This window comes from Jaculus jaculus, chromosome 5, assembly GCF_020740685.1.
Source record: "Jaculus jaculus isolate mJacJac1 chromosome 5, mJacJac1.mat.Y.cur, whole genome shotgun sequence".
In the NCBI taxonomy this organism is placed as follows: Eukaryota; Metazoa; Chordata; class Mammalia; order Rodentia; family Dipodidae; genus Jaculus; species Jaculus jaculus.
In genome coordinates this window covers 92,986,160-93,011,455 of record NC_059106.1, presented here as the reverse complement: position 1 = coordinate 93,011,455, position 25,296 = coordinate 92,986,160, and the positions used below count along the sequence as shown (strand labels likewise).

At 40.0% G+C, this 25,296-nt stretch overlaps 2 protein-coding genes across 10 annotated transcripts in view; both read right to left on the bottom strand.

Moving 5' to 3' along the window:
• Fggy (FGGY carbohydrate kinase domain containing) overlaps positions 1 to 25,296 on the bottom strand; it is a 492,311-nt gene that overhangs the window by 289,891 nt on the left and 177,124 nt on the right. The window lies entirely within an intron of this gene.
• Positions 20,755 to 21,048, bottom strand: LOC101595164 (mitochondrial import receptor subunit TOM5 homolog). Its single transcript, XM_045151284.1, has one exon. The coding sequence runs from the start codon at positions 21,046 to 21,048 to the stop codon at positions 20,893 to 20,895; it is 156 nt and encodes a 51-aa protein (XP_045007219.1). The 3' UTR covers positions 20,755 to 20,892.

The window sequence follows — 25,296 nt, the reverse complement described above, 5'->3', positions numbered from 1 at the left end:
GAACATCAAATTGAAGCTATCAACAATGCAATCCTGACCAACCTACTGGTAGAATTTGCAGAAAAAACAACAAAGGACCGATAATCGTGTGGATGCTATCGTCATTAAATTAGAATAAATTGATAAGAGACAGGAAGGAGTTCAATGAGAGTTAAAAGAACTAAGGGACAGTGAAAAAAAAAAAAGAGGACCTTAAAAATCAGCTGGCCATACTAAATGAAGATATAAAGAAATTCAAGGATGAATTCCAAGAATCATCTAGAAAATCATAAAATGATGTGAAAAGGGAGCTTGACAGAACGATGGAAATGATACATAGAAAAGTAGTAGAAAATGCAAAATTAATGGGACAAGTTCAAAACTCTCTAGAGGCTTTCAGGAATAGAGTCAGTGAATGGAGGATAGAAACTCTGATCAGGAAGACAATATGGAAAAAACAGTTTGAGAGTTCAAAAATTTCAGTAAGTCCAAAAGTTCCTGTGAACAGAACACGAGGGAATTGTGGATTCACTTAAATGTACTTATATCAGAATCACTGGAATACCAGAAGGAGAACATCAGACCAAAGGCATGGAGAACTTATTTAACAAAATGATTGAAGAAAAGTTCCCCAGTCTCTTAAAAGAAAGGCCAATCAAGAGACAAGAAGCCAACAGAACTCCAAACAGACTGGACCAAAGGAGAAACTCTCCAAGACATATTATGATTAAGACTCTAAACAGTGACACCAAAGAGAAAATCCTAAAAGCAGCTAGGGAAAAACAGCACACCACTTTCAAAGATAACCCCATCAGAATTACCTGAGACTTCTCAATAGAAACCCTGAAAGCTAGAAGGGCCTGGAATGAAACTCTCCAAAGTCTAAAAACTATGGCCTCCAACCCAAACTACTCTACCCGGCAAAAGTATCCCTCATAATAGATGGTAAAAGAAAAACTTTCCATGTCAAAACTCAGCTTTACAATTATATGAACACAAAACAAAACCTACAGAGAGTACTTCAAGAAATTCTCCACAGAGAAGAAACAAATAATCAAACTCAAATGCCTACAAGAAGCAGATCACAATAACCAAACTCAGAGTAGGCACAAAAAACTTCAAAACCCGTGAAAACACCAATACACATCTACCATCACAGTATGGCAGGGATCAAATCAAATCTCACAGTCATTACCCTAAATATTGATGGTCTTAATGCACCCATCAAGAGACAGAAGCTAACAGAATGGATCAAAAAATTAGACCCCTCAATCTGTTGCCTTCAAGAAACCCATCTCACCACTAAAGACAGACACCTCCTCAGGGAGAAAGGGTGGAAAACAATATTCCAAGCAAATGGGAATAAGAAAGAAGCAGGTGTAGCTATATTAATATCGGATAAAATAAACTTCAAACCAAAAATAATCAAAAAGACAAAGAAGACTATTTCCTATTTATCAAGGGAATGATCCATCAAGAGTATATTTTAATTATAAATCTGTATGCACAAAAAACTGGGGCACCACAGTTCATAAACAAAACCTACTTGACAATAAAACAGAAATGACACCAACAGAATCATAGCTGGGGACTTCAATACACCAGTATCAGTAATAGACAGATCATCCAAAAAGAAACTCAACAGGGAAGTAAGAGAGCTCAACAAAACCATAGATCACTTAGACCTAAAGGACATCTACAGAACTTTCCATCCCAAATCCACAGACTACACATTCTTCTTAGCAGCACATGGAACATTCTATAACATAGAACGAATAAGGAATCACAAAGATTGCCTCCACATATTTAGGAAAATTGACATAATTCCATGCATGATATCAGATCACAATGCTATATTGCTAGAAATCAACAACAAAAGACCCACCAAAAATCCCATGGCACCTGGAAACAGAACAGCACACTTTTAAATGATAAATGGGTAGTGGATGAAATAAAAAAGGAAATTGCAAAATTCCTGGAATTGAATGACAATGAGAACACATCATACCAAAACTTATGGGACACAATGAAGGCAGTCCTCAGGGGAAAATTCATAGCACTCAATGCCTTCATAAAAAAGACAGAAAGATCCCAAATTAACAACCTAACCATCCACCTAAAGGCAATGGAAAAACAAGAAAAATCCAACCCAAAGAGCTTCAGAAGGAAAGAAATAATTAAAATCAGAGCAGAAATTAATGAATTGGAAACCAAGGAAACAATTAAGACAATTGACAAAACAAAGAGCTGTTTTTTTGAAAACATAAACAAGATTGACAAACCATTGGCCAATTTGATCAAGCAAAAAAAGAAGCTTCAAATTAAAAAAAATTCAAAATGAAAAAGGAGAGATCACAACAGACATAAGTGAAATTGGGAGAATCATCAGGACTTATTTCAAAAAACTCTACTCCACAAAACTGGATAATGTGGAGGAGATGGATAAATTCCTGGATGCATACCATCTATCAAAGCTAAACTCAGAGCAGATTAATCACCTCAATGAACCCATCACACTCATGGAGATTGAAAAAGTAATAAAAAAAAAAAACCTCCCCAAAAAGAAGAGTCCAGGACCAAATGGCTTCTCAGCTGAATTTTATCAAACCTTCATGGAATAACTCAAACCAATCTTCCTAAAACTGTGCCACATAATTGAAGAACAGGGAAAGCTACCCAACTCCTTTTATGAAGCTAGTATCACCCTAATTCTAAAACCAGGCAAAGAAACCACAAGCACAGAAAACTACCAGCCTATTTCCCTAATGAACTTAGATGCAAAGATCCTGAACAAAATCCTCACAAACCGAATCCAACAACACATCAAAAGCATTATCCACCTTGACCAGGTGGGATTCATCCCAGGAACACCAGGGTGGTTCAACATACAGAAATCTGTCAATGTAATATACCACATAAACAAGTTTAAACACAAAAACCACATGATTATTTCGATGCATAAAAGGTCTTTGACAAGATATAACATCACTTCATGATCAAAACATTGGCGAAAATTGGCATGGTTGGTTCATATCTAAACATAATAAAGGCAATACACAAAGCTCCGAAGGCCCAAATAATACTTAATGGAAAGAGACTGGAGGAATTCCCATTAAGATCAGGAACAAGACAGGGTTGTCCTCATTCACCTCTGCTTTTCAATATAGTACTGGAAATCCTAGGTCAAACAATAAGACAGGAGAAGGAAATAAAAGGGATACAATTTGGAAAGGAAGAAGTTAACTTAGCTCTATTCGCTGATGACATGATTATATATGTAAGAGACCCGAGAGACTACATCCCAAAACTCCTGAAGGTGATTAACTCCTATAGTAAAGTAGCAGGATACAAAATCAATGCACAAAAATCAGTAGCATTTCTATATGCAAATGACAAATATACAGAGAAAGAAATAAGGGACATAGTCCCATTTTCAAAAGCAACAGAAAAAATAAAATAACTTGGAATAACATTATCCAAAGAAGTGAAAGATCTATACAACAAAAACATAAAAACACTCAAAAAAGAAAGTGAGGGGGACTTGAGAATATGGAAACCCTTCCCATGCTCCTGGATAGGCAGAATTAACATTGTGAAGATGACAATCTTACCAAAGGTAATATATAGATTTAATGAAATTGCAATTAAAATCCTCACAGAGATAGAAAAATGATCTCTAATTTCATACGGAAAGGCAGAAGGCTTTGCATATCCAAACATATCCTCAGCAAAAGAAATACCTCTGGTGGCATCACCATACCTGATCTAAAGCTATATTACAAAGCCATAGTAATAAAAACTGCATGGTACTGGCATAAAAACAGGAGTATAGACCAATGGAATAGACTTGAGGAGCTGGACTTTGGGTCAAGCAACTATAGCTACTTGATATTCAACAAAGGCCTGAGTAATACAGGCTGGAAAAAAGACAGCATCTTCCACAAATGGTGCTGGACAAACTGGATAACCATATGCAGGAAACTGAAACTTGATCCCCACATTTCACCATGCACTACACTCAAATCCAAATGGATTAAAGACGTCAATATAAGACCAGAAACTCGAATACTACTGGAAGAAAATTTAGGAAGTACTTTCCTTGATACAGGAATGGAAAAAGACTTCCTGAACAAAACCCCAGTAGCTCACAATTATAAACAGTCCCTCAACCAATGGGATCACATGAAGCTGAAGAGTTTCTTTACAGACAAGCATAATATAAGCAAAGCCAATAGATTACCCACAAAATGGGAGAAAATATTTGCAGGTTATCCAACTGATAGAAGCCTAATCTCTAGAATCTACAAAGAACTCAAAAATCTAAACAGTAAGAAGGCAAACACCCCACTCATAAAATGGGGCAAAGAGCTGAACAAGCAGTTCACAGAGGAAAAAACACAAATGGCAAACACACACTTAAGAAAATGTTCTTCATCCCTAATTATTAGAGAAATGCAAATTAAAACAACTATGAGATTCCACCTTGCCACAATAAGGATAGCAAACATCAAAAAGTCAAATGAAAATTAATGCTGGCAACAATGTGGAGAAGTAGGAACACTCATCCGCTGTTGGTGGTAATGTCAGATGGTACAACCACTTTGGAAAGCAATATGGAGACTCCTGAAAAAGCTGACTATAGCGATACCAACAGACCCAGTTATTCCCTTACTGGGCATCTACCCTAAAACCTTCAAACCACAGGCCAGAGAAATTTGCTCAACCATGTTTGTAGCAGCTCAATTCATAATAGCTAAGAGCTGGAATCAATCCAGATCTCCATCACTAGAAGAATGGATAACCAAACTGTGGTATATCTACACAATGGAATTCTATACATCAGTAAGAAAAAATGACCCAAAGAAATTTGAAGATAAATGGTTGAATCTGGAACAGATCATTCTCAGTGAACTTAGCCAACCACAGAAAAAAAATCGCCAGATAGTCTCACTCATCTACAGCACCTCACCTGAATCTACTCAAGATACCTTACATACCCAGCAAGCATTTCATGGACTAGACACTAGGATGGATGGGGAGGGAGGGGAGGGCATCAAAGGGGTGGTAAACACTAATATAGACCCAAATGGCAATGGTATCATATAATTCTACTTCTAAAAGGCAGACCAAATGGCTGAACCTTCACCAGGCCCTTATGGGGAATACCTGAACCATAAATCACTGGAAAGGGTAGGATCAAGTCTACCCTAAATCTTCTACATCTTCACTCCCTCCCTTTCCCTTTCTCCCTCTCTCTCTCTCTCTCTGTCTCCTCTCTATCTCTTGTATATTAGTTATCTTTTTCTTCATTTTCTTAGTTGGCACTGACCTGTAACTCCCAGTACCAGCATGGGGCTACCATCCACCATGAGCTTTTGATCAGAGAAACCTACAAGGTTTCCTAAAAGAATAACAGATTTCTGTCAGAGTACTTGATGACCCACTGAAGCTTAGAGGTAAGACCCTATTGCTGAAGACACCTTATGCAGTTGACACATAACATGGAATGGCATGGCTGGAAGCCAGGAGGGAGTCAGTCCCCAGACAGTCAGTGTGTCTAGTGCCAGAAGGTGTTATATGATAGACTGGGGAAAATGACCAATATCTGTCCAAGCAACTCATGGTCTAACCTACTTAGCAGCAAATAACTTGTTGTGATGCCCACACAAGTGCAATAGTGGCTCACAGCCATGGTGGGGAACCACCTGCTCTTGATTCGGCTAACTGATACCCTCAGTGGTACAGGACCCATAGCTAGAGCTGGGAAACAAGTCAGAACCATATCCAAACATAAGCCCCCTCTCCAATATCAAGCTGCCATCAATCATGGGCTACAAGAGGGCCTACACCTATTAAACTCTCTATAAAAAAGTAAGGGTTTTCTCATTTGCCATGGTGCTATCTTACTTTCTATTGAAGAATCTGCTTCTCTTTTTCAGGTAGATGTTGATCCTAACGAGAGAGCCACCCCATCATACCTCAAAAGGGCTCTGACTGAAACTAAGGAAAACTGGCAAAACAATCAAGGGTGCTATTTTCCTGATGAACCAGATACCAGCACAAGGGGCAAGGAGACCAACACAGAGCAAATCAACTCCTACCAAATCAGAGAGCCAGAGCCTCAGAGGTCCCCAACACCTCAGCACTGAAGCAGACCAAAAGTGAACCCAACATGGCTCAGAGAAATTTTGTGGAAGCGAGGTCGGAAAGAATGTCAGAGCCACATGTTGAGTCATAATATGCAGAGACATTTATTGTACCAATAACTGTGGGCTAACTCCTCAATGCATGACCCATATACCTCAACAAGGAGGGACCAAGGAGGGGTTAGGTCACAGATGAGCCTAATAATGGTACCAAACTGGCAGTATTTGCAGAATAGAAAACTAATAAAAAACAAAAACAGTGCAGAATCTAGAAGGATGGAACTTGGCTTTGTTAATAAACCTAGAAGGACATGCAAACAAGGGTAGCACAAAAGAAGGCCATTCTTAGAAAAGTCTAAAGAAGAAACAACCAAATTTATAATTTTAAATGGGAAAAAAATCAGCAACATTCAAGGATGTTTTAATCATAGGAGATACATGAATGTATTTTGCCATATTATTTTATTAAAGGAGGGGGAAACAATCAATTCATATAGAAGAACCCAAGTATTGGGTAACATTAAATAGAATACCAAGATAAAAATTCATAATGAAGGAGAAATAGAAAATTCTTCCCATAAACACAATGGACCAGTGGAAGGACAGAAGCTAGATTTTAATCAGTGTCTAGAACAATGAGAATAGTAGGAAAGGGCCTGTGAAGTGACTATCCTTACCTTGAATAAGAGGAAATACAGGTCATCATGGATCCTGAAAGAGTGAAACAGTGAAGTGAGCCTATACTCCTTGGTCTTCTACAGGGAGACACATGAAGCAAGGAGGCCATAGCAGCCACACTAAGCCAAGGCAGTTGCTGAGATTAAGGAGGTTTAGACTTCCAATGAGGAGTAGAAAAGAGCTCCAGACTGCAGAGTTTCACCTTGAACCTTTGTTGAATATAAGGTGTGCACACCTATGTGGTCAGGAGTGGCTGGAAATCTCCTGTGCCATGGAAGATGACAATAGGGAACTCTCAAGGTGAGAGGAGTCAGGCAGCTCTGTGAGGCAGTTAGGGTAACTGCACCCCTGAAAGTAAGAAGCAGGAATGTCTTTGGGCTTATCCTTGCAATCTCCACTTTGCTAGAGAGCAAAAGATGGTCTGACTCATTATCACTTGTCTAAAGGAGATCTGTTTTTCTACAAACAACCTGGGCCCCTCCTTGGAGAGAGGTCTTTCCCAGGATTTAAATCTAATCCTAATATTGTGGCTGGTCTATTTCAGCCCCCAGAACTTGGTGTCCTGCCTAACCTGTTTCTAAGACAGCCCTTTGCCCAGAGCAATCAGCTATCTCCGTGGCTCACGTAGGTAGGGGGTGGGGGGGGGGGAGAAGCTCTCTGGGCTGCCTGACCACTTGTGAACCCCCAAGCTCTGATGAGTTCCCCTGTCATCTCAGCCAGATTAGGGGTAACCTTCTGGCCCCTACTTTCCATATGGCCCTTTTAACACCTCCTGCCCTTCACATGGCAGGAGCTTTTATACTTTCTTTTCTGTTCTCTCTATGGCTTTTCCAGGCCTATCACATGGGTTCCCAGGACATGTGGGTGTATTCATTCTTCCTCCCTTGGTTCTATATGTCTCTCAATAAATATAATAATTTAATAATTATCCTTCTACGTCTTATTTTATTCAATTCTTTGGCAAAAAGGGAGACATGAACATGGAGTTTGGGGTTCAAGAACTTTTCCTGAACACCATTTCTTAAAAAATGCAGGGTGCAAGGCTGAGATCAAGGGGCACCTTGACTAAAATCAGATTATATAAGGATTGGACTTTGTGCAAGCCAGGCCCCATGTTCTTTCTTTAACTTGGGTCCCTAGGTTCTGGCTGCCAGGTTACACCTTGAATACTCTGAGCAGACAAAAGAAAGGACAAAACCCAGTCAACACCAACACCAAAAAGTCAAATTGAGAGAACAGAGAGTACAGAAGGAATCATTCAGTCAGGTCATCTACTCTGAGTAGGATTAAAATGATAGATTGCAAGCACAACTAAGTTTTGATGACCAGCATGTCAGACCTGCTGTTATTATCACCAATATGTCATATCTCCTGCAATTACCAGCACTTTTATTTGAGGGGGAAAAAAGCCACTTAGAATATATTTTCTGAGGGCCTACCATATATATATAAACCAGAAATTTCCTACATAGGTATAAACCTGCAAATTCAAAAACGAAGACCTGCCAACAATCATACTAAGAGAACATGAGGCAGACCCAGCAAAAGCAAGAAAACTTGGGCTCTTCTGATCAGCACTAGCCTGTCGGGTCCCAGGGGCCAGGTCTCTCTCTGAAAACCGAGAGCTACTGCTGCATTATTTATACGCAGTTCACCACACTGTACTGCCAGACCCACTTTCATGAGGAAATCTTTTGTTCTCTGCCTGGTGAATGCAGAGTCTGAGGAGTCTCAATCAAGCTAGTGAATAACAGAGCGGGGCCTGGGGATAAATTACCATCATATTCCTGGCTACAGCCTTTTGTGTATCACAAGCTTAAGATGGCTGTGTTTTTCCAAGACATGTTAGAGACTGAATTACCAGTCTGAAGACAGGGCTCACAGGAAGATATAACAACTAGGCTGAACTGCTAATCAAATCAACAGAGAGACAAGAGGGCCTTCTTTCTGAAGAAATGCCACAGCTCCAGTAGGAGCTGCTTCTTTTAAAGAGCTGTCAGATTCATGCTTGTTACTATTAGCTCTGTACTTCATCAAGAGTTGCTGACAGACAGGTCCCTAACAGTGCAAACAATGGACGCAACTATGCAACATAGGGCAATACTAAGCTGCTTGCAGTTAGACTTACTGATAACATACTTCAAACATGGCCATGATAATGTTGGGAGCAGGAAGGAACTGAATTAATAATCAAGTTGGGGGCATTCTCCCATGCCCTCAGAAGAATGAACTCTAAAATTAACAAAAAAGACTCAAAAGTTATCAACCAAATATTTCAATATTTTATTGAAGGCTCTGAACTCATGGATTTTCTCCTAAAATTTAATAACACTAATTAGGGACAATATGAGAGAGGAGTGAGAAAGGAAACAAGGAGTCCCTGCAAGAGGCAGTATATATAACACTTTGGGGTAGGTTACTGATTATCAATAAACTTGTAAGGACATGATCATATCTATACATAATGGAAAATGATTGAGGTTCAGATACACATAGGAATTCACTTGCATATAGTCAGGAAGGAGTAAGACAGAAGTTCAGATTCGGCCCTGATCAACTAAAGGTTATCCTTGTTTATATGCTCATTCTGGCCCATTTATGAACTTATCAGACAGTGAAAAGACTAACTAAGGTATATGAAGAAGGGCAGGAATTTTGACAAGTATTTAGTTTTTCTGTATTTATCTTATCTATGTCTCCTTTTTGCCTGTGTGTCTATGAGTGTGTAAGCACACATGCTGAGGATAGAATCAAGGGTCTTGAATATACTAGTCAATTGCTCTGCCACTAAGCTAACATCTGCTCTTCTTACTAAGAATACAAATATGAAAATGAAACCAAACATCTACAGGGAGCAGAGAAATAGCTGTCTTGAGTTCTCTCTGAGGCCACTCTGGTGAAAGTTAAGGTGCTCAGGAGCTACACAGCTTAGCAAAAGGCATTAAGATGAGGAGATGCTCTCTCAAGAGAAGAAAATGATCATTTTTCCCCCAAACTATAAAAAGCAACACAAGAACAAAGAGTAAACTGTGAAAAATGATAAAAAGACAAAATGGCTTCAAAGACATCTTGAACTCACAGTAAAACAGCCTGTAATTAAGAAGTCTAGAGAAAAGGTGAGCCAGTCAGATGGAGGAGTGTGTATGGGAAAAGGAGGCAGTTGTCAGAGGGGAGAATTTTTTTTTTGGGGGGGTGCTACATGTGCAAAGGGCTGGAAGTGAGATGACAAGGCACGTACAACATAGAGGGCCTCAGGGGAAACCTCCAGCCAATGCTCCTCCTATGGGGAAAGGAGGGAGAGTCACTGGCTTCCTTCCTCCTGTACTTTCTTTCTCTTCTCTCTCCTACCCCTAATAAATATCTTCTAAGGTCTTTTATGTACTCGATGGATTATATCCTCCTTCATGAAGCTCACAGACTCTAGAGGAAGAGAGAAATCCATGAAGGACTCATATAACTAACAAATCCTAAGCAGGGGAAATATAATGACAACTATAGCCATGTCCCAGTGGAATCCACAAAAGACCGAGGACATGAGCACCTGTTTGCCCTGTCTTAAGAACTTTTTCATACTTCTTAAAAAGTTCATTATTGGGCTGGAGAGATGGATTAGCGGTTAAGTGCTTGCCTGTGAAGCCTAAGGACCCCGGTTCGAGGCTCGGTATTCCAGGTCCCATGTTAGCCAGATGCACAAGGGGGCGCACGCGTCTGGAGTTCGTTTGCAGAGGCTGGAAGCCCTGGCACACCCATTCTCTCTCTCTCCCTCTACCTGTCTTTCTCTCTGTGTCTGTCGCTCTCAAATAAATAAATAATTAATTTTTTAAAAAAATGAATAAAATAATTTAAAAAAAGTTCATTATTAATATAACTTTTCTAGAAGCAACCATTTTAGCCTATTTTATCATGACAATATTGTGTTTCCACAGGAATGAATGTGGCATCAATTATAATCCTCATCTCCCAGCATTTTTCAGTCCTAGTGTCACCCCAGACTCTTCATTCATGAAACAGAGCACTGAGCTGCTCAAGCATGACCTGCAGCTACACATGGTATACAGTGTGTCCTGAATGTCCTCAGATGTGCTTGGTTTTTCCCAAAGAACTAGCTGTAGACACTCCATGAGTATTTGGCAGATCTTCTGTTTCTTGCTTCTTCCCCTATCAATTTGAGTTTATATCTAGAAATGGTGGCCTGCTTCTTCCATGGTGAAAATGCATTCTTTCCCTCTCTGTTCTCTTTTGAGCTCCAGGTGCATCAAGATAATCACAAGTAGAAGGGGTCACCATGGTGATGCCAGAACCCACTGTTCTAGCATCCAACTGCTAACTGCTCTAGGGCTCCAGGAGCTACCTACTTACTGAGCACTTGGACTGAGATTTTAACATGGCACTGCTTCTCTGCTACAGATGGGGGCAAATCTGATTAAGACTTTCCAAACAACACAAAGCGGTAAAAACATTAAAAGAAAAAGTTAATGAACTCTAAGTATAGACCTGAAGTTTTCATAGTTGGTGTTGCAGTCTGGTTCGCATTGCTGGTAGAAATCACCCAACCAAGAGCTGCTTCTGGGAAAAAGAGACTTATTTTGGCTTACAGGCTCGAGGGGAAGCTCCACGATGGCAGGGAAAAATGATGGCATGAGCAGAGGGTGGACATCACCCCCTGGCCAACAAGGTGGACTACAGCAACAGGAGGGTGTGCCCAACACTGGCAAGGGGAAACTGGCTTTAATACCCATAAGCCCGCCCCCAACAATACACTCCCTCCAGGAGGCATTAATTCCCACATATCCATCAGCTGGGAACCTAGCATTCTGAACACCTATGCTTATGGGGGACACCTGAATCAAACCACCACAGTCCGCCCCGGCCCCATAAACTGATATCGATACATGGTGTAAAATTCAATGCATTCAGTCTGACTTTAAAAGTCTTCATAGTTTTTATCAGTTCCAACGATGTTCATATATCCCCATAGTTCAAGATCTTTTAACTGAGCCATAATACCAAAAAATAACCTCAAAAAACCCATAATGGCACAGAATAAATATTCACACTGCAAAAGATGGCATTGGGCATAGCAAAGAAACATTCAACCATTACAAGATTTAAAACAACCAGGGCAAACATCTGTAGCTTCAAGTCCAACAACTCTAGCCAGTGACAAATCTTCAAGACCGATAATTCTAACCAGCAACAAGTCTCTGGCATTCCAATTCCACCCCTCCAGCTAGGCTACTCACAGTCCTGGAAAACTTCATCGGGGCCGGCAGCTCCTCGGCAGCCATCTCATGGTCCCGGCATCTCCACTGGGTCTCCACTGCAAGCCACGGTTCATCCTCATGGCCCCATGGGGTCTCTATGCAGGCAACCAGCAAACCCGCTTCACACTGCCCATGGCCATTTCCAAAACACAAGACCGTGTTGCAAACTCAATGACCCTCTTTCCAGCATTTCTTATACTCCACGATACCAGGTAGGTGCCAATTTGTTAATCCAGGGGGGATTAAAGCAGACTTTGAAGAACAGGACTCCTTGAGCACTCAGGCCCCTTCAAAAGAGTCTACATTCTTCTTGTTGCCCCAGCGCAGGTCAGCTAGCCCAGTCTCAAAGGTCGTAATCTATCAGTTGCAGCTGAACGGGCAAGAGTTCACCCAAAGATTTTTCTTTATGTGCCATATCCCTCTGCTCACACCAGTTCATTTCTATGCAAAGCAACCCTGCACAACTTCTCAGGACACGGGCACAAGAGCAAACTTCTCACACAAACTGCTAGCCCAGTCCAGGCACAGCTCTTTCTCACCCTCATAAGCCAAACCTCACAATCCATAGTTCTTACTGCATTCAGGTCTTGCAGCTCAGACCATCAAGCTGTACTTACAGCACTGCAAGGTATGTCTTAGGCCAAGGTTTCAAATTCTCCCACAGTCCTCTTGAAAATCAGCTCCAGGGCTGGAGAGATGGCTTAGCCGTTAAGCGCTTGCCTGTGAAGCCTAAGGACCCCGGTTCGAGGCTCGGTTCCCCAGGTCCCACGTTAGCCAGATGCACAAGGGGGCATACGCATCTGGAGTTCGTTTGCAGAGGCTGGAAGCCCTGGCGTGCCCATTCTCTCTCTCTCCCTCTATCTGTCTTTCTCATGTGTCTGTCTCTCTCAAATAAATAAATAAAAAATTTTAAATAAAAAAAAAAAGAAAATCAGCTCCAAAAGACCAAAGCCACACAGTCAGGTGTCTAGCAGCAACCCCACTCCTCGGTACCACTTTACTGTTGCAGTCCGGTTCGCATTGCTGGTAGAAATCACCCAACCAAGAGCTGCTTCTGGGAAAAAGAGACTTATTTTGGCTTACAGGCTCGAGGGGAAGCTCCACGATGGCAGGGAAAAACGATGGCATGAGCAGAGGGTGGACATCACCCCCTGGCCAACATAAGGTGGACTACAGCAACAGGAGGGTGTGCCCAACACTGGCAAGGGGAAACTGGCTTTAATACCCATAAGCCCGCCCCCAACAATACACTCCCTCCAGGAGGCATTAATTCCCAAATATCCATCAGCTGGGAACCTAGCATTCCGAACACCTAAGCTTATGGGGGACACCTGAATCAAACCACCACAGTTGGCAAAATGCCTTGTCTACAAGAAATAAAGGAAAGGAATAGAGAGGAAAAAAGCAGTAGAAATGGAAAAGCATCCTGAAAATGGATTTGCGATGTTCTTCAGGGAACTAGATACAGAAACTAGTAGAAATAATGCCCACCCCTCAGAGGGCAGAGGTGGTCAGACAATTCTGTGCCCTACCCACTGAAGACATGTGTCACCTGCATGATTCTTCTGGCTTCAAGGAAAAAGCAATCTGTCAAGGTAGAAGAACACTGCAAGATCTGCTAATATGATCAGGACTAGAAACTGCCCCCAGCAAATGCTGACATCCAAATGCTTAAGAACTGTACCAACTGCCCCTGGGATAGAGCCTCTGCCCATCCACTGAGCACTTCACAGTTGGAATGAAAGAATGAACAATAGGACACACAACTCTACACCTGCAGATAGGAAACTTTGCTGAAGAGTCACAGCAGAAGGTATAGAGGTGAGATGGGAGAAGAGCTGCAGGGTGGACAAAGTTTGAGACAAAAGTTCCAGGTAGTGTGCTCATTTCAAGTGTGTTATTGGCTCTATGTAGGAGATACAATAACTGACCAATACTGTTGCAAGAAGGAGCTCCTCCACAAGGGCAGAGGGCAGGACTTGGGTCAGATAGCGTGATGCAATCACTCATGAAGACATCCTTCTTTATTTATTTTCACAATTTTTATTAACATTTTCCATAATTATAAAAAATATCCCTTGGTAATACCTCCCCCTCCGCACTTTCCCCTTTGAAATTCCATTCTTCATCATATTACCTCCCCATCTCAGTCACTGTACTTACATATATACAATGCCAACCTATTAAGTACCCTCCTCCCTTCCTTCTTGTTCCTCATTCTTTGCACCTGTTCAGAAGAGTAACCAGTGCAATATTAATTCATATACATCATGTCCAGGAAAAAAGTAGCTATTCTGTTCTCACTGTTTTCATTATCAAAGCCATAATCATTAGCTACTTTTAGTAATAAAAATGATGAGAGAGAATTTTTCAAATAAAAATTTGCTCTAAGACACTAGAAAGGCCATTACAGGGGAATGAGATGGGTTTTCATTGCTAACTTCATGACTATGATGTGAATAAAACAGAATAATAATATAAGCAACCCAGCTCAGCTTTGGCCAACATTGAAAATAAAGATTTTAGCTCACACTTTGATCTGGGTAATCAATGTTGGGCCCAAGTGGTTCCCTCTCAGCCTACTTAGGAGCAAACTCAGCCAGAATGTTCTCTTCACTCCTGGGAGAACTCATTAACTCCTAAGTATAGCTTTTTTTTTTTTTTTTTCTGCTACTGCAAAAACAGATCTTTTCTCTTGAATAGCTCAGAGGGAGCAGAGGGAGAGAAGACATATGACAAGCAACACAAGAAGCAATGTAAGGTCAAGTATGATGGTGCAAGCCCATGATCCCAACCCTTAGCAGGATGAGGAAGGAGGACAGTGAGTTTCATGCCAGCCTGGACTACACAACAAGCCCCTATCTCAAAACAATATAAAATAAAGCAAACAAATAAAAATCAATGTAAAAGCCTTTTCCTATGGAGATATATATATATATATATATATATATATATATATATATATATATGTATATATATATATATAACAGCATAAAGGATAGAAATAAGTTGTAGATACTTCAGGAAAGAAATGTCAGAGAAAAATGAAAAAGGCATGACCTTGGTGTGCACCAGAGAGCAGCAACACTGTGCCAGCCTCTGCTCACCTATTCTGTGCAGGAAACAAATGTGCACTATCTTGAATGGTTCCCACTCCCCATTTCCCTCTGTGGACTTGGTCATGCACACTCCAGATACCACCTTCTCTAAATCTTGGTAAATTAATTAATTTCGAGGTGTCAGTTCCTTCAGGAATTGATACAGGGCAGTGTTATCTGTCCTCCCCGAGCCATTATGGCTCTATCATAGCATTGTCTATATTAGAGGCAAGGACCTCACTCTCTGTATCTCAGTCTTCTGAAGATGTTCATTGATCACTAGCTATTTCTCACACCTTCTTTATTACCATATGTATAAACAGCCATTTGATTCCTGCACAAACAGCCTGGTTTGGATAATGGACTGGGTCTTACATACCACATTCTTCAATGATTCATGTTAAAAACAAAACTACCAACAAAGAGAACCAGAGGCCCCTGCTCAAGCGTAAATCAACAGTCTGTATGCTTGCTGCCCTGTTTAGCTAGTAGCAAGAAGGAGCTGGCAGCCCTCCTAAGTGAAAGGCCATATGGAAAGGTAAAAGTTCATTTGGAGTGCATGTACCAGGCTCCTCTACAAAATTTCCTTCATATTACCATGTGTTTTCCTAATCATGTCATACTTGAAACTTACAAAACAGATATAGGAAAGCACTAGAAGGTCCAAATTCCCTCAATTTCCCTTGTTCATCATTTGTTTCCTTTGAACATCACAAAGCAGTTTATAACAAAGACTTAAAATTTAAGTAACTAAAGACTTGAGATGAGGACACTTGGTGGTAGGTTTAAAAAGGTTCCACCTCCTATCACTTGGGGTCATGGTGTTCCAGCCTGGACTGACTAACTTTAATAGCATAAGGCATTTCTAGGTACACCTGAAATCAAAGATCACTTACTAATCATATCCAGCACATATTATTTTAGGCAAAAGAACAGTGAGTTAAGAGGGTACTGTTGAATGGTTTGGAAATCAGGAATGAAAAGAAATATAAGATGGAAAGGAGAATGATTATGCCTGAAAAAGAGGAAGATGGAATGACTAAATAATCATCTTTAATATGAGAAATATTTTCAGTTGAAAGTAGCTGCTTTTGATTTCTATGAATAAATGGAGCTGGGTGGAGTAGTGCATGCCTTTAATCCCAGCACTTCGGAGGCAGAGGTAGGATGATAGCCATAAGTTCGAGGCCACCACCCTGAGAATACAAAGTGAATTCCAGGTCAGCCTTTGCTAGAGTGAGACCATACCTCAAAAAAAAAAAAAAAAGAGAAAGAGAAGAAAAAAAAAAGAAAGAAAGAAAAGGGTGTTAATTTTAGTAAGAGGTGTTGGATTCTATGGGAAGCTGCCTGAGTTACAGAACTAGAGGGAGTAATAACTTGGTAGTAGGAAAGACAGAACTATCTCTGAGGATCTGTAGGGAGAAGAGTTCTACACCATTCCAAGATAGCTATGAAACTGTCTGGCTCACAGAGAGGGGAGTTGATTACACAGATGATGAACAATGTATTAGATTCGAATATTATCAGTTGGGTTCATATATTCTGTAGTTCATTTCACCTAACACAACCTCTTCAATTTCAATACAAGAAAAATTCTGAAGAATAATGCTTCTGATATTTGAGAATTCATGATGAAGACAGTTGCATCTAACTTGTGGTCTCACTTAAATAGAAACATGTAAGTTTAATTCTAATTCCCAATTTAATCAAATCTATTAAGTGGCAATTATGTGCAAATTCTGAAAGGTGTCAGGAACACAAAGGTAAGACACAGTCCCAGCCTGGCTACTGAACAGAGAAGATAAGACCATCAACTTCTGGGCTGGAAATAATATGCAGTAATAACATCTGTGACACACCAATTTCTATGGGCCAACAAAGTTTGGGCATAGAGCATGAGGAGTGTCATGACTCCAGGCTTTGCATTCTTCAGAGCAGGCAATGGGGATCCTTCACAGTGCTAGTCAGGCATGGCTTTCCACCAGAGTAAGCAGTGGCATTACTATGCAGCTCTAGTTAGGGGTACATTTGGGAGTAATGATCTATGAACAGCACCATGGTGCAACTCAGACACATGGGAACACCCACATCCTGGACAGTGGGCTTCAGTAGTGGTCAAGAAAGATCACCTGCAAAGGTCTGAGATTGGTCTTATTTCCTAATTGTTAAAGCAAGAGTGCTTCCCTTTCTTGTGTTGTGACAAGACAAAGGCAAGGGTCCTTGAAGTCTGACACTCAAATTTATCCTTTTAACAGACACAGGCTGAGATACACACAGCACTGATGGCCTAGGCCTGAATGTCTGTCCCGAACAAGACTTCCCAGAGAAAAGTGAAAAAAAAAAAAAAAAAGAATACTGAAACTCTTTCCTATGTTACTCACTCAGTCATCCATTAATCTCCTCAATCTCTTCACAAATACTATACGCAGACACAAGTGAGGGGAGTATTTTGCTGCTCTAAGTCCTAAAGAAGATAAGAGAAATACAAAAATAATCAACTAGTGACCAGTGTGGCAAATTCAGTGCAGGGCACTGGGGGTGTAATGTAGTGCAGGATCCACAGGAAAAACCAATGTAGGGAAATTTAAGATAATGAAGATATAGGGGCATGAGGTGTATGGTTCCAGGAGAACTGCATGAGGGTAATACATGAGAGAGAAGGTAAAGACAAGGTGGCTAGAAAGCAGCAGGGCAGGTAGGCTTGAGGTACTGCAAGAGCCAGACACCAAGGTTTATGGCACATTCTAAGCACTGGAAATTCTAACATGAGGGTTGACGTGGGGGGTTGGGTGGAGGTTAAAGATGGAATCCGAGAAAGATGCTGTTGTGATCAGGTCAAATTTAAGATATGAATTTTTGTCTTTGGCATAGGATGAGGAAAGCTTCGAGTCTTTGTCTTCCCACATGCTTTGTCAACTGTGACCTAGCACATCTTTCTTGTATGTCTAAACATGCCAGCCACCCACTGCTATAGCAGGTACTGGAATGCAGAGTGGAGAAGGAAACTCTCTGCAGTTACAGAGCCTGTTGTGCACTAGAGACACATATACAACAAGCAAGTGCACCTGCTAGGACACTGGTGATGGCAAGGAAAGGCCTAACCCAGAAGGCTACTGTTGGTAGTTTGAATGGATGCCCCCAGTAGATTCAGCTTATTAAAGCTTCTAACTTAGATCTCCAGCTGCCTGGCTGGAGGAGGTGTCAATGTGGGTGGATCTTGGGGTCCAGCCCTAAAATATTTCTAGGGATGGATCTAAATTACAGACTAAAGGTATGCAGATTGATTGAGCTTTGCCTGGGGTTCCTGGAGTATGCTTTCTTACGAAATTGTTGGTGCTATCTCTCTCTGCATAGTCCCATGAAAGAGGGCCAAATTCTTCCACCATTATGGAACCTTCCCTGGATCTGTAAGCTTCAATAAATCTATTCCTCCCATAAACTGTGCCTGGTTTATAAGTTCATCCCAACAGCATAAAGCTGACTATGATAACTGACTATAGGGTAAGAAGTGAGCATATATACTTAAGCTGAGGTCCACAGAAGGAGAAAGATTCTGCTTCATGGGGAAAATGGGAGAATAACCACCAGGGCCCTAGGGGTAGTATAAGGCTTGCTTGAACACAAACTGAGTACAAGGAATATGGATGTGGCAAGGCCAGCATAGCAGATGGCTCCCAGCTGGCTCAAACCCTTGTTACCTTTGCAATATTATTGCGAGAACCACAGGAAGACTGGTGAGTACTGGAGTATATCATGCAGGCTGCTTGGAGTGAAGAAGTACACTGACTAGTTTGAATTTTAATTGTTCAGTGTTTTGAGTTCTTTGTATATTCTAGATATTAGTCCTCTGTCAGATGTATAGATGGTGAAAAGTTTCTTCCCTTGTGTGGGTCCTCTTGCCTCAGTTAACAGTTTGCTTTGCTGAACAATAGCTTTTGACTTTCACAAAGTCCTATTTGTGGATTGCTTTCCTTATTTTCTGGGCAACTTGGGTCATATGCAGGAAGTCCTTCCATATACCTGTATCTTGAAGACTTCTCCATACTTTTTCTTCTGGCTATTTCAGAGCTTCAGGTATTATATTGAGGTCCTTGATACATTTGGAGTTGATTTTCATGCAGGATGAAAAAAAGATCTAGTTTCATTTTATGAATATAGATATCTATTTTTTCCAAGCACCATTTGTTGAAATGCTATCTTTCTCAAATTTACATTTTTGGCATCTTTGTCAAAAATCAAATGGCTATAGTAAAACTGACTTATACTTTGGTCTTCTATTTCATTGATCTACGTGTCTGGTTTTGTGTCAGTACTATGCTGTTTTATTACTACGGTTCTGTAGTATAACTTGAATGCAGGCATGCTGATACTAAAAACAATATTCTATTTGCTGAGTTTAGTTTTAGCTATCTGGGGTCATTTTGCTCCCACATGAATTTTTTTCTGCATTGGTATGTTTATTAAAAATATAGACTAAGACCAGCTGACAGAAAGCTGGAAGAAGCCATTCTACATGTGGTTCAATGGGAGAGAGATACCACCAGTGAAGATACTCAACAATGAACACTGCAAGCCTTATAATTGGCCAGCCTGGCCAAATGAGCCAACAGATGCAATAGTGGCATGTCTGTCATGGTGGAAACCAACTGCCCTCCAATTGGACTGGCAGCCTGCTCCATGGGAGGAAACACATCCCTGATACTGAAAACGTAAAACAGGGGTAGTCATGAGCCCTAGGAGTGTAACATCTGCTGATGTCTGGAAAAATATATATACTATGCTTATCAAACTGCCCAGTAAGCACTTCGCTTAATATTTATACCCTTATATTAACGCTACTCTCACTTTGGGTAGAGAATCTTCTCTTTTCAGATGGAAGTGACTTTGGGACAACCCAGAAGGTAACACAGTGTTGGAAAGAAGTGACTGGAGTACTGAGTAACATCTTGATCACACCTTCCAAGGCTCAGGGTCTAATGCAGAAGAGGTGGCGGAAGGAATGAAAGAGCCAAAGGAAGGGTAGGACGCCTTACAAAGTGCTCCCTCCAGACATAAAATGGCCTGGATATCCATGACCTCATAGTGCCTGACACTACCTTCACAAGACCATCATAAGAGGAGGGAAAGATCATGACATCAAAATAAAAGAGAGACTGATTGAGATGGGGAGGGGATATGATGGAGAATGGAATTTCAAAGGGGAAAGAGACGGGGGTAGGGAGGGTTTTACCATGGGATAATTTTTATAATCATGGAAATTGATAATAAAAATTGAGCAAAAAAATAAAATAAATAAAAATATAGACTAATGGTTCTGTGCTTCTGTGTCATTGTGTGTTCTCACTTCCATAAAACTCATCTTCACAAATACACTCTGCACAGAAGTAAAATGTAGACAGAAGTGACTGCTGAGACACTACTGCTCAAGACACAATCCACTTAAAATCACACTGGCTGGAAAGTGGAGTCAGACATTATTTACAGTTATGTCAACACTCACAGAGGCCAAGTATCACAGGAATAAGGGCACCAACATCTTTTTGTACTTCCCAACTTATTTATATTTTAGCTATGAAGGCCAGTTACCACAGCCCCACTTGTTCTTGCAAGTAGAATTTTTTGTCCATTCAAGCACTTCTTACACCTTTCTGGGCCAATTAATTAAGGATAGGGTAGAAACTGTAGCCACGTTCCTCATGTCATGTATTTTCATGCAACTGCCCATCTTCATATGCTGTCCAATTTCTTCAAGATAAATGGAGTGACTCGCAGCAGGGCCACGTAGATGAGGAAGTTCTGTATGGAGGAGAGCATGTCCTCATGCATCTTGTGTTTCATCTCCTCCAGGTCCAGCTTCGGAGTGAGGCCTTCAATCTGTAACATCACGGCTCAGCTTCACCAGCTCGCACCTAGACGTCTTCCATATGAATTTTAAGATTCATTTTCTATTTATGTGAAGAATGGTGCTGGAATTTTGACTGACATTGCACTGAATCTGTACATTGGTTTCAGTAAGATGGCTATTTTCACAATATTAATTCTAATCTAAAAGCATGGAAGTGTCTTTCTATATTTTGTGTTTTCTTAAATTTTCTCCTTTGGAGTATTAATTTTTTTTTTTTTTTGGTTTTTCAAGGTAGGGTTCTCACGCTGGCTCAGATTGACCTGGAATTCATTATGTAGTCTCAGGGTGGCCTCGAGCTCTCAGTGATCCTTCTACCTAATCCTGACTGTCGGGATTAGAGGTGTGTACCACCAGGCTTGGCCTAGAATCTGTTTCTTTCTTTCTCTTTCTTCCTTCCTTCCCTTCCCTCCCTCCCTCCCTCCCTCCCTCCCTCCCTCTCTTCCTTCCTTCCTTCCTTCCTTCCTTCCTTCTTTCCTTCCTTCCTTCCTTCCTTCCTTCCTTTTTCTGTAGAGCTCTTTTGCTTCCTTGATTAGGGATATTCTGAGACTGTTCCCTTGGTTTCTTTCTTCTTGTTGTACTTATAATTGTTATGTAAGAATGGTGCTGATTTTTCATAAAACTTTTTCCTAAAAATCTCCAGAGGGTTTTTGTTTTGTTTTAATTTTTGAGGTGGAAACTCACTCTAGTCCAGGTGGACCTGGAATTCACTATGTGGTCTCAGGGTGGCTTCAAACTTGTGGTGATCTTCCTACCTCTGCCTCCCAAGTGCTGGGACTAAAGGCATATACCACCATGCCTGACAAAGTTTTATTTTTCTCAATTTTTATTAACATTTTACATGATTATAAAAAATATCCCATGGTAATACCCTCCCTCCCCCCTGCTTTCCCCTTTGAAATTCCATTCTCCATCATATCCCCTCCCTATCTCAATCATTTTACTTACATACATACAATACCAACCTATTAAGTACCCTCTTCCCTTCCTTTCTCTTCCCTTTAGATCTCCTTTTTAACGTACTGGCCTCTGCTATTGATTTTTTTTCCTTCTCACACAGAAGCCCAATCATCTGTAGCTAGGATCCACATATGAGGGAGAACATGTGGCACTTGGCTTTCTGGGCCTGGGGTACCTCACTTAGTATAATCCTTGTTTTTTTTTTTTTTTAATGGAGTCTTTAGAGTCACATATGTATAGAATCATATCATTGGCAAATTTGACTTCCATCCCAATTTATATCTCTTTTGTTTCTTTGGTCTTACTGCTATAGCAAATACATCAACCATATTAAGTAGTAGTAGAAAGAATGCATACTTTTGTCTTGTTTCAGATCTTAGAGGGAATTCTTGAGGTTTTCTCCATTTAGGACAATGTTGGCTATACTTTTGTTATAGATAAACTTACTGTGCTGAGGTATGGTCCCTCAATCCCTCTCCTCTCCAGTATTTTTTACACAGAGGGAAACTGAATTTTCTTAATAGCCTTTTCTGTGTTTGTTGAAATCATCATTTGATTTCTTTCCAGGAGTTTACAATTATTAGGTATTTTATATTATGCATATTATGCATTATATGCTTACTATGTATTACATTTATGCATTTCTGCATGTATAGAATGAAGCCAATGTGATTGAGCTGAATAATATTTTTGATGTGTTCTGGAATACAGTTTGCAAGTATTTTACTGAGAATTTTTGTGTCTATATGCTCATGAGAGACATTACTGTATACTTTTATTTTGGTTGTGTATCTGTCTGCTTTTTGGTATTGGTGTGATGCTAGCTTCATAGAAAGATTTGGCGAGAATGCCCTCTTCTATTTTCTGTAACAGTTTGAGGAACAGTGGCTTCAGATCTACTTTACTGTAGTGAACATATTTAGACATGGACTTATTTTGGTTGGGAGAATTTTTTATTATGATGTCAGTCCCCATGCTTGTTATAAGTCTATTTATGTCTTGTCTCAGTTTAAGTTTGATAGGTCATATGCATGTAGAAAATAATTCAATTCTCTTGGCTTTCCATTTTGGTGGAATATAGGTCTTTGAACTATGTTCTTATGATTCTCCCCACTTCTTTGGTATCTGTTATGCCTATATTTTTGTTTCTAATCTTGTTTGGGTCTTTTCCTCTCATTGTTTTGGTTTATTTTGCATACTGTTTGTCAATATTGTTTATCTTTAAAAAAAAACAACTCTTTAATTCCATCAACGTTTTATTTTATTTCTATTTCATTCATTTTTGCCCTAATCTTATTTCTTTTCAGGGATTTGGGATTATTGTTTAACAACAACTATAAAATAAAAGCTTTTGTTCTTTTTTTCCCCCAAGACATTCAGGTAGATTAAGCCATTAAGTTATTTATTTTATATCTGATTTTGTAATGTAGGCATTTATGCTACAAACTTCTCACTTAGGATTGCCTTCATTCAGTCCCATAGAACTTGCTATGTTGTTTTATTTTTCCATTTTCATTTATATTTATACATTTTTTTGACTTCCTTCTAGATTTCTTCAATGACCATTTATTATCAGTAGCATGTTGTTTAATATCCAAGAGTTTATGTATATGTTGTTGTTTCTCTTCTTGTTAATTTCTAGCTTTAGTGTATTGTGGTTGGATAAAATACTTGTGGTCATTTCAGTTTTCCTAAATTTGCTGAGACTTGCTTTGTATCCTACTATGAGATCTATTTTAGGGAATGTTTCCTGGGCTGCTGAAAAGAATGTGTAGTGGGCATTGTTTGAATGGAATCTGTAAATGTCTGCTAGGTCCATTTGATTATAGTGTTTAATGATTCCCTACTTAACCTATTTTATTGTCAAAATGGCTTGTCAATCAGCAAGAGTAAGTGATTTATATCACCCACTATTACTGAATTGGGATTAATCTGATTTTAAAAATCTAGATTTTTTTAAAAAATGAAATCATGTGCAGCTATGTTTAGTGTGTCTGTTTAGAATTGCAATGTCCCCCTTGGTGGGCTCTTTCCTTAATCAGTAAGAAGTAGCCTTGTGTATCTATTTTGATTAATTTTTATGTGAAGTCTTTTTGGTCAGATAATAAAAGAGCATGGCAGGTAGTTTCCAGGGTCCATTTGCTGGGAGTATATTTTTTCCATTGTGGAGAGATGAGATTTTGAAGGCAGGAAAAAGACAGATCATGTTTCCTAACCCAGTCTATTAGTCAGTCACTTGATTGCAGAACCGGACTATTAATGTTTAGAATTATTACTGAAAAGTGTGAGTTAGTCCCTGTCATATTGAAGCTTTTATGGTGTTTGGTGCTTTCTTAGTATTCATTGTTTAATAGTTTTCCTAGCATTGGTTATTTTTCTCTCCTGTAGTCTCTAGAAGGTGTTTATCCTGCTCTTCCATGGAAAATATTCTGTCTAGTATTCTGTGAAAAGCTGAGTTATGCTCATAAAGTCTCTTAGTCTGCTTTTATCATGAAAAATTTTTCTTTCTCCTATTGGGTTGGCAGTTGTGGTCTTTCAATACATAAAATACACCTTTCCAGACCCTTCAATTGTCATGCTCAGGCCTTCTTTTATGTGAGTTGCTGTTTTCCATCTCAGCTTTCAAAACCATTCCTTTTTTCTTTTTTGACTGTAAGATGACATTAGGGAGTTTCTTTTCTGGTCTTATTTGGTGTTATAAATACTCTTATACCTGGAAGGGCACACTATTTCCATACTTTGGAATTTTTCTTCTATAATTTTACAGAGAATACTTTATAGTCATTGGCCTAATGTTCTTCTCCTTCTATACACATTATTCAAACATTTGGTTTGGGGGCTGGAGAGCTGGTTAGGTGTTCGCCTGCAAAGTCTATGGACCCATGTTTGACTCTCAGGTCCCATGTAAGCCAGATGTACAAGGTGACACAAGTGTGCAAAAATGTGACATATTTGTGTATTGGCAATGTAACTGCAATGTCTGGAGGCCCTTGTGCATCAATTCTCTCTTTTTCTCTTTCTCTCTCTCTCATAAAAAGTTACAAGAAAATGGTGTTCTTTTGGTGTGTAATACATCTCTTATATTCTTTTCATATGTTTTCTTACTTTTTCCAAGGCTCGCCCAGGGTAACCTGGAACTCACTCTGCATTTCCACGCTGGCCTCAAATGCATGGTAATCCTACCTCAGCCTCCAGAGTACAGAGATTAAAGGCATGAGCCATCACACTTGACTCCATGGTTTGTTTTTTTTTTTTTTCAGTTTTCACTG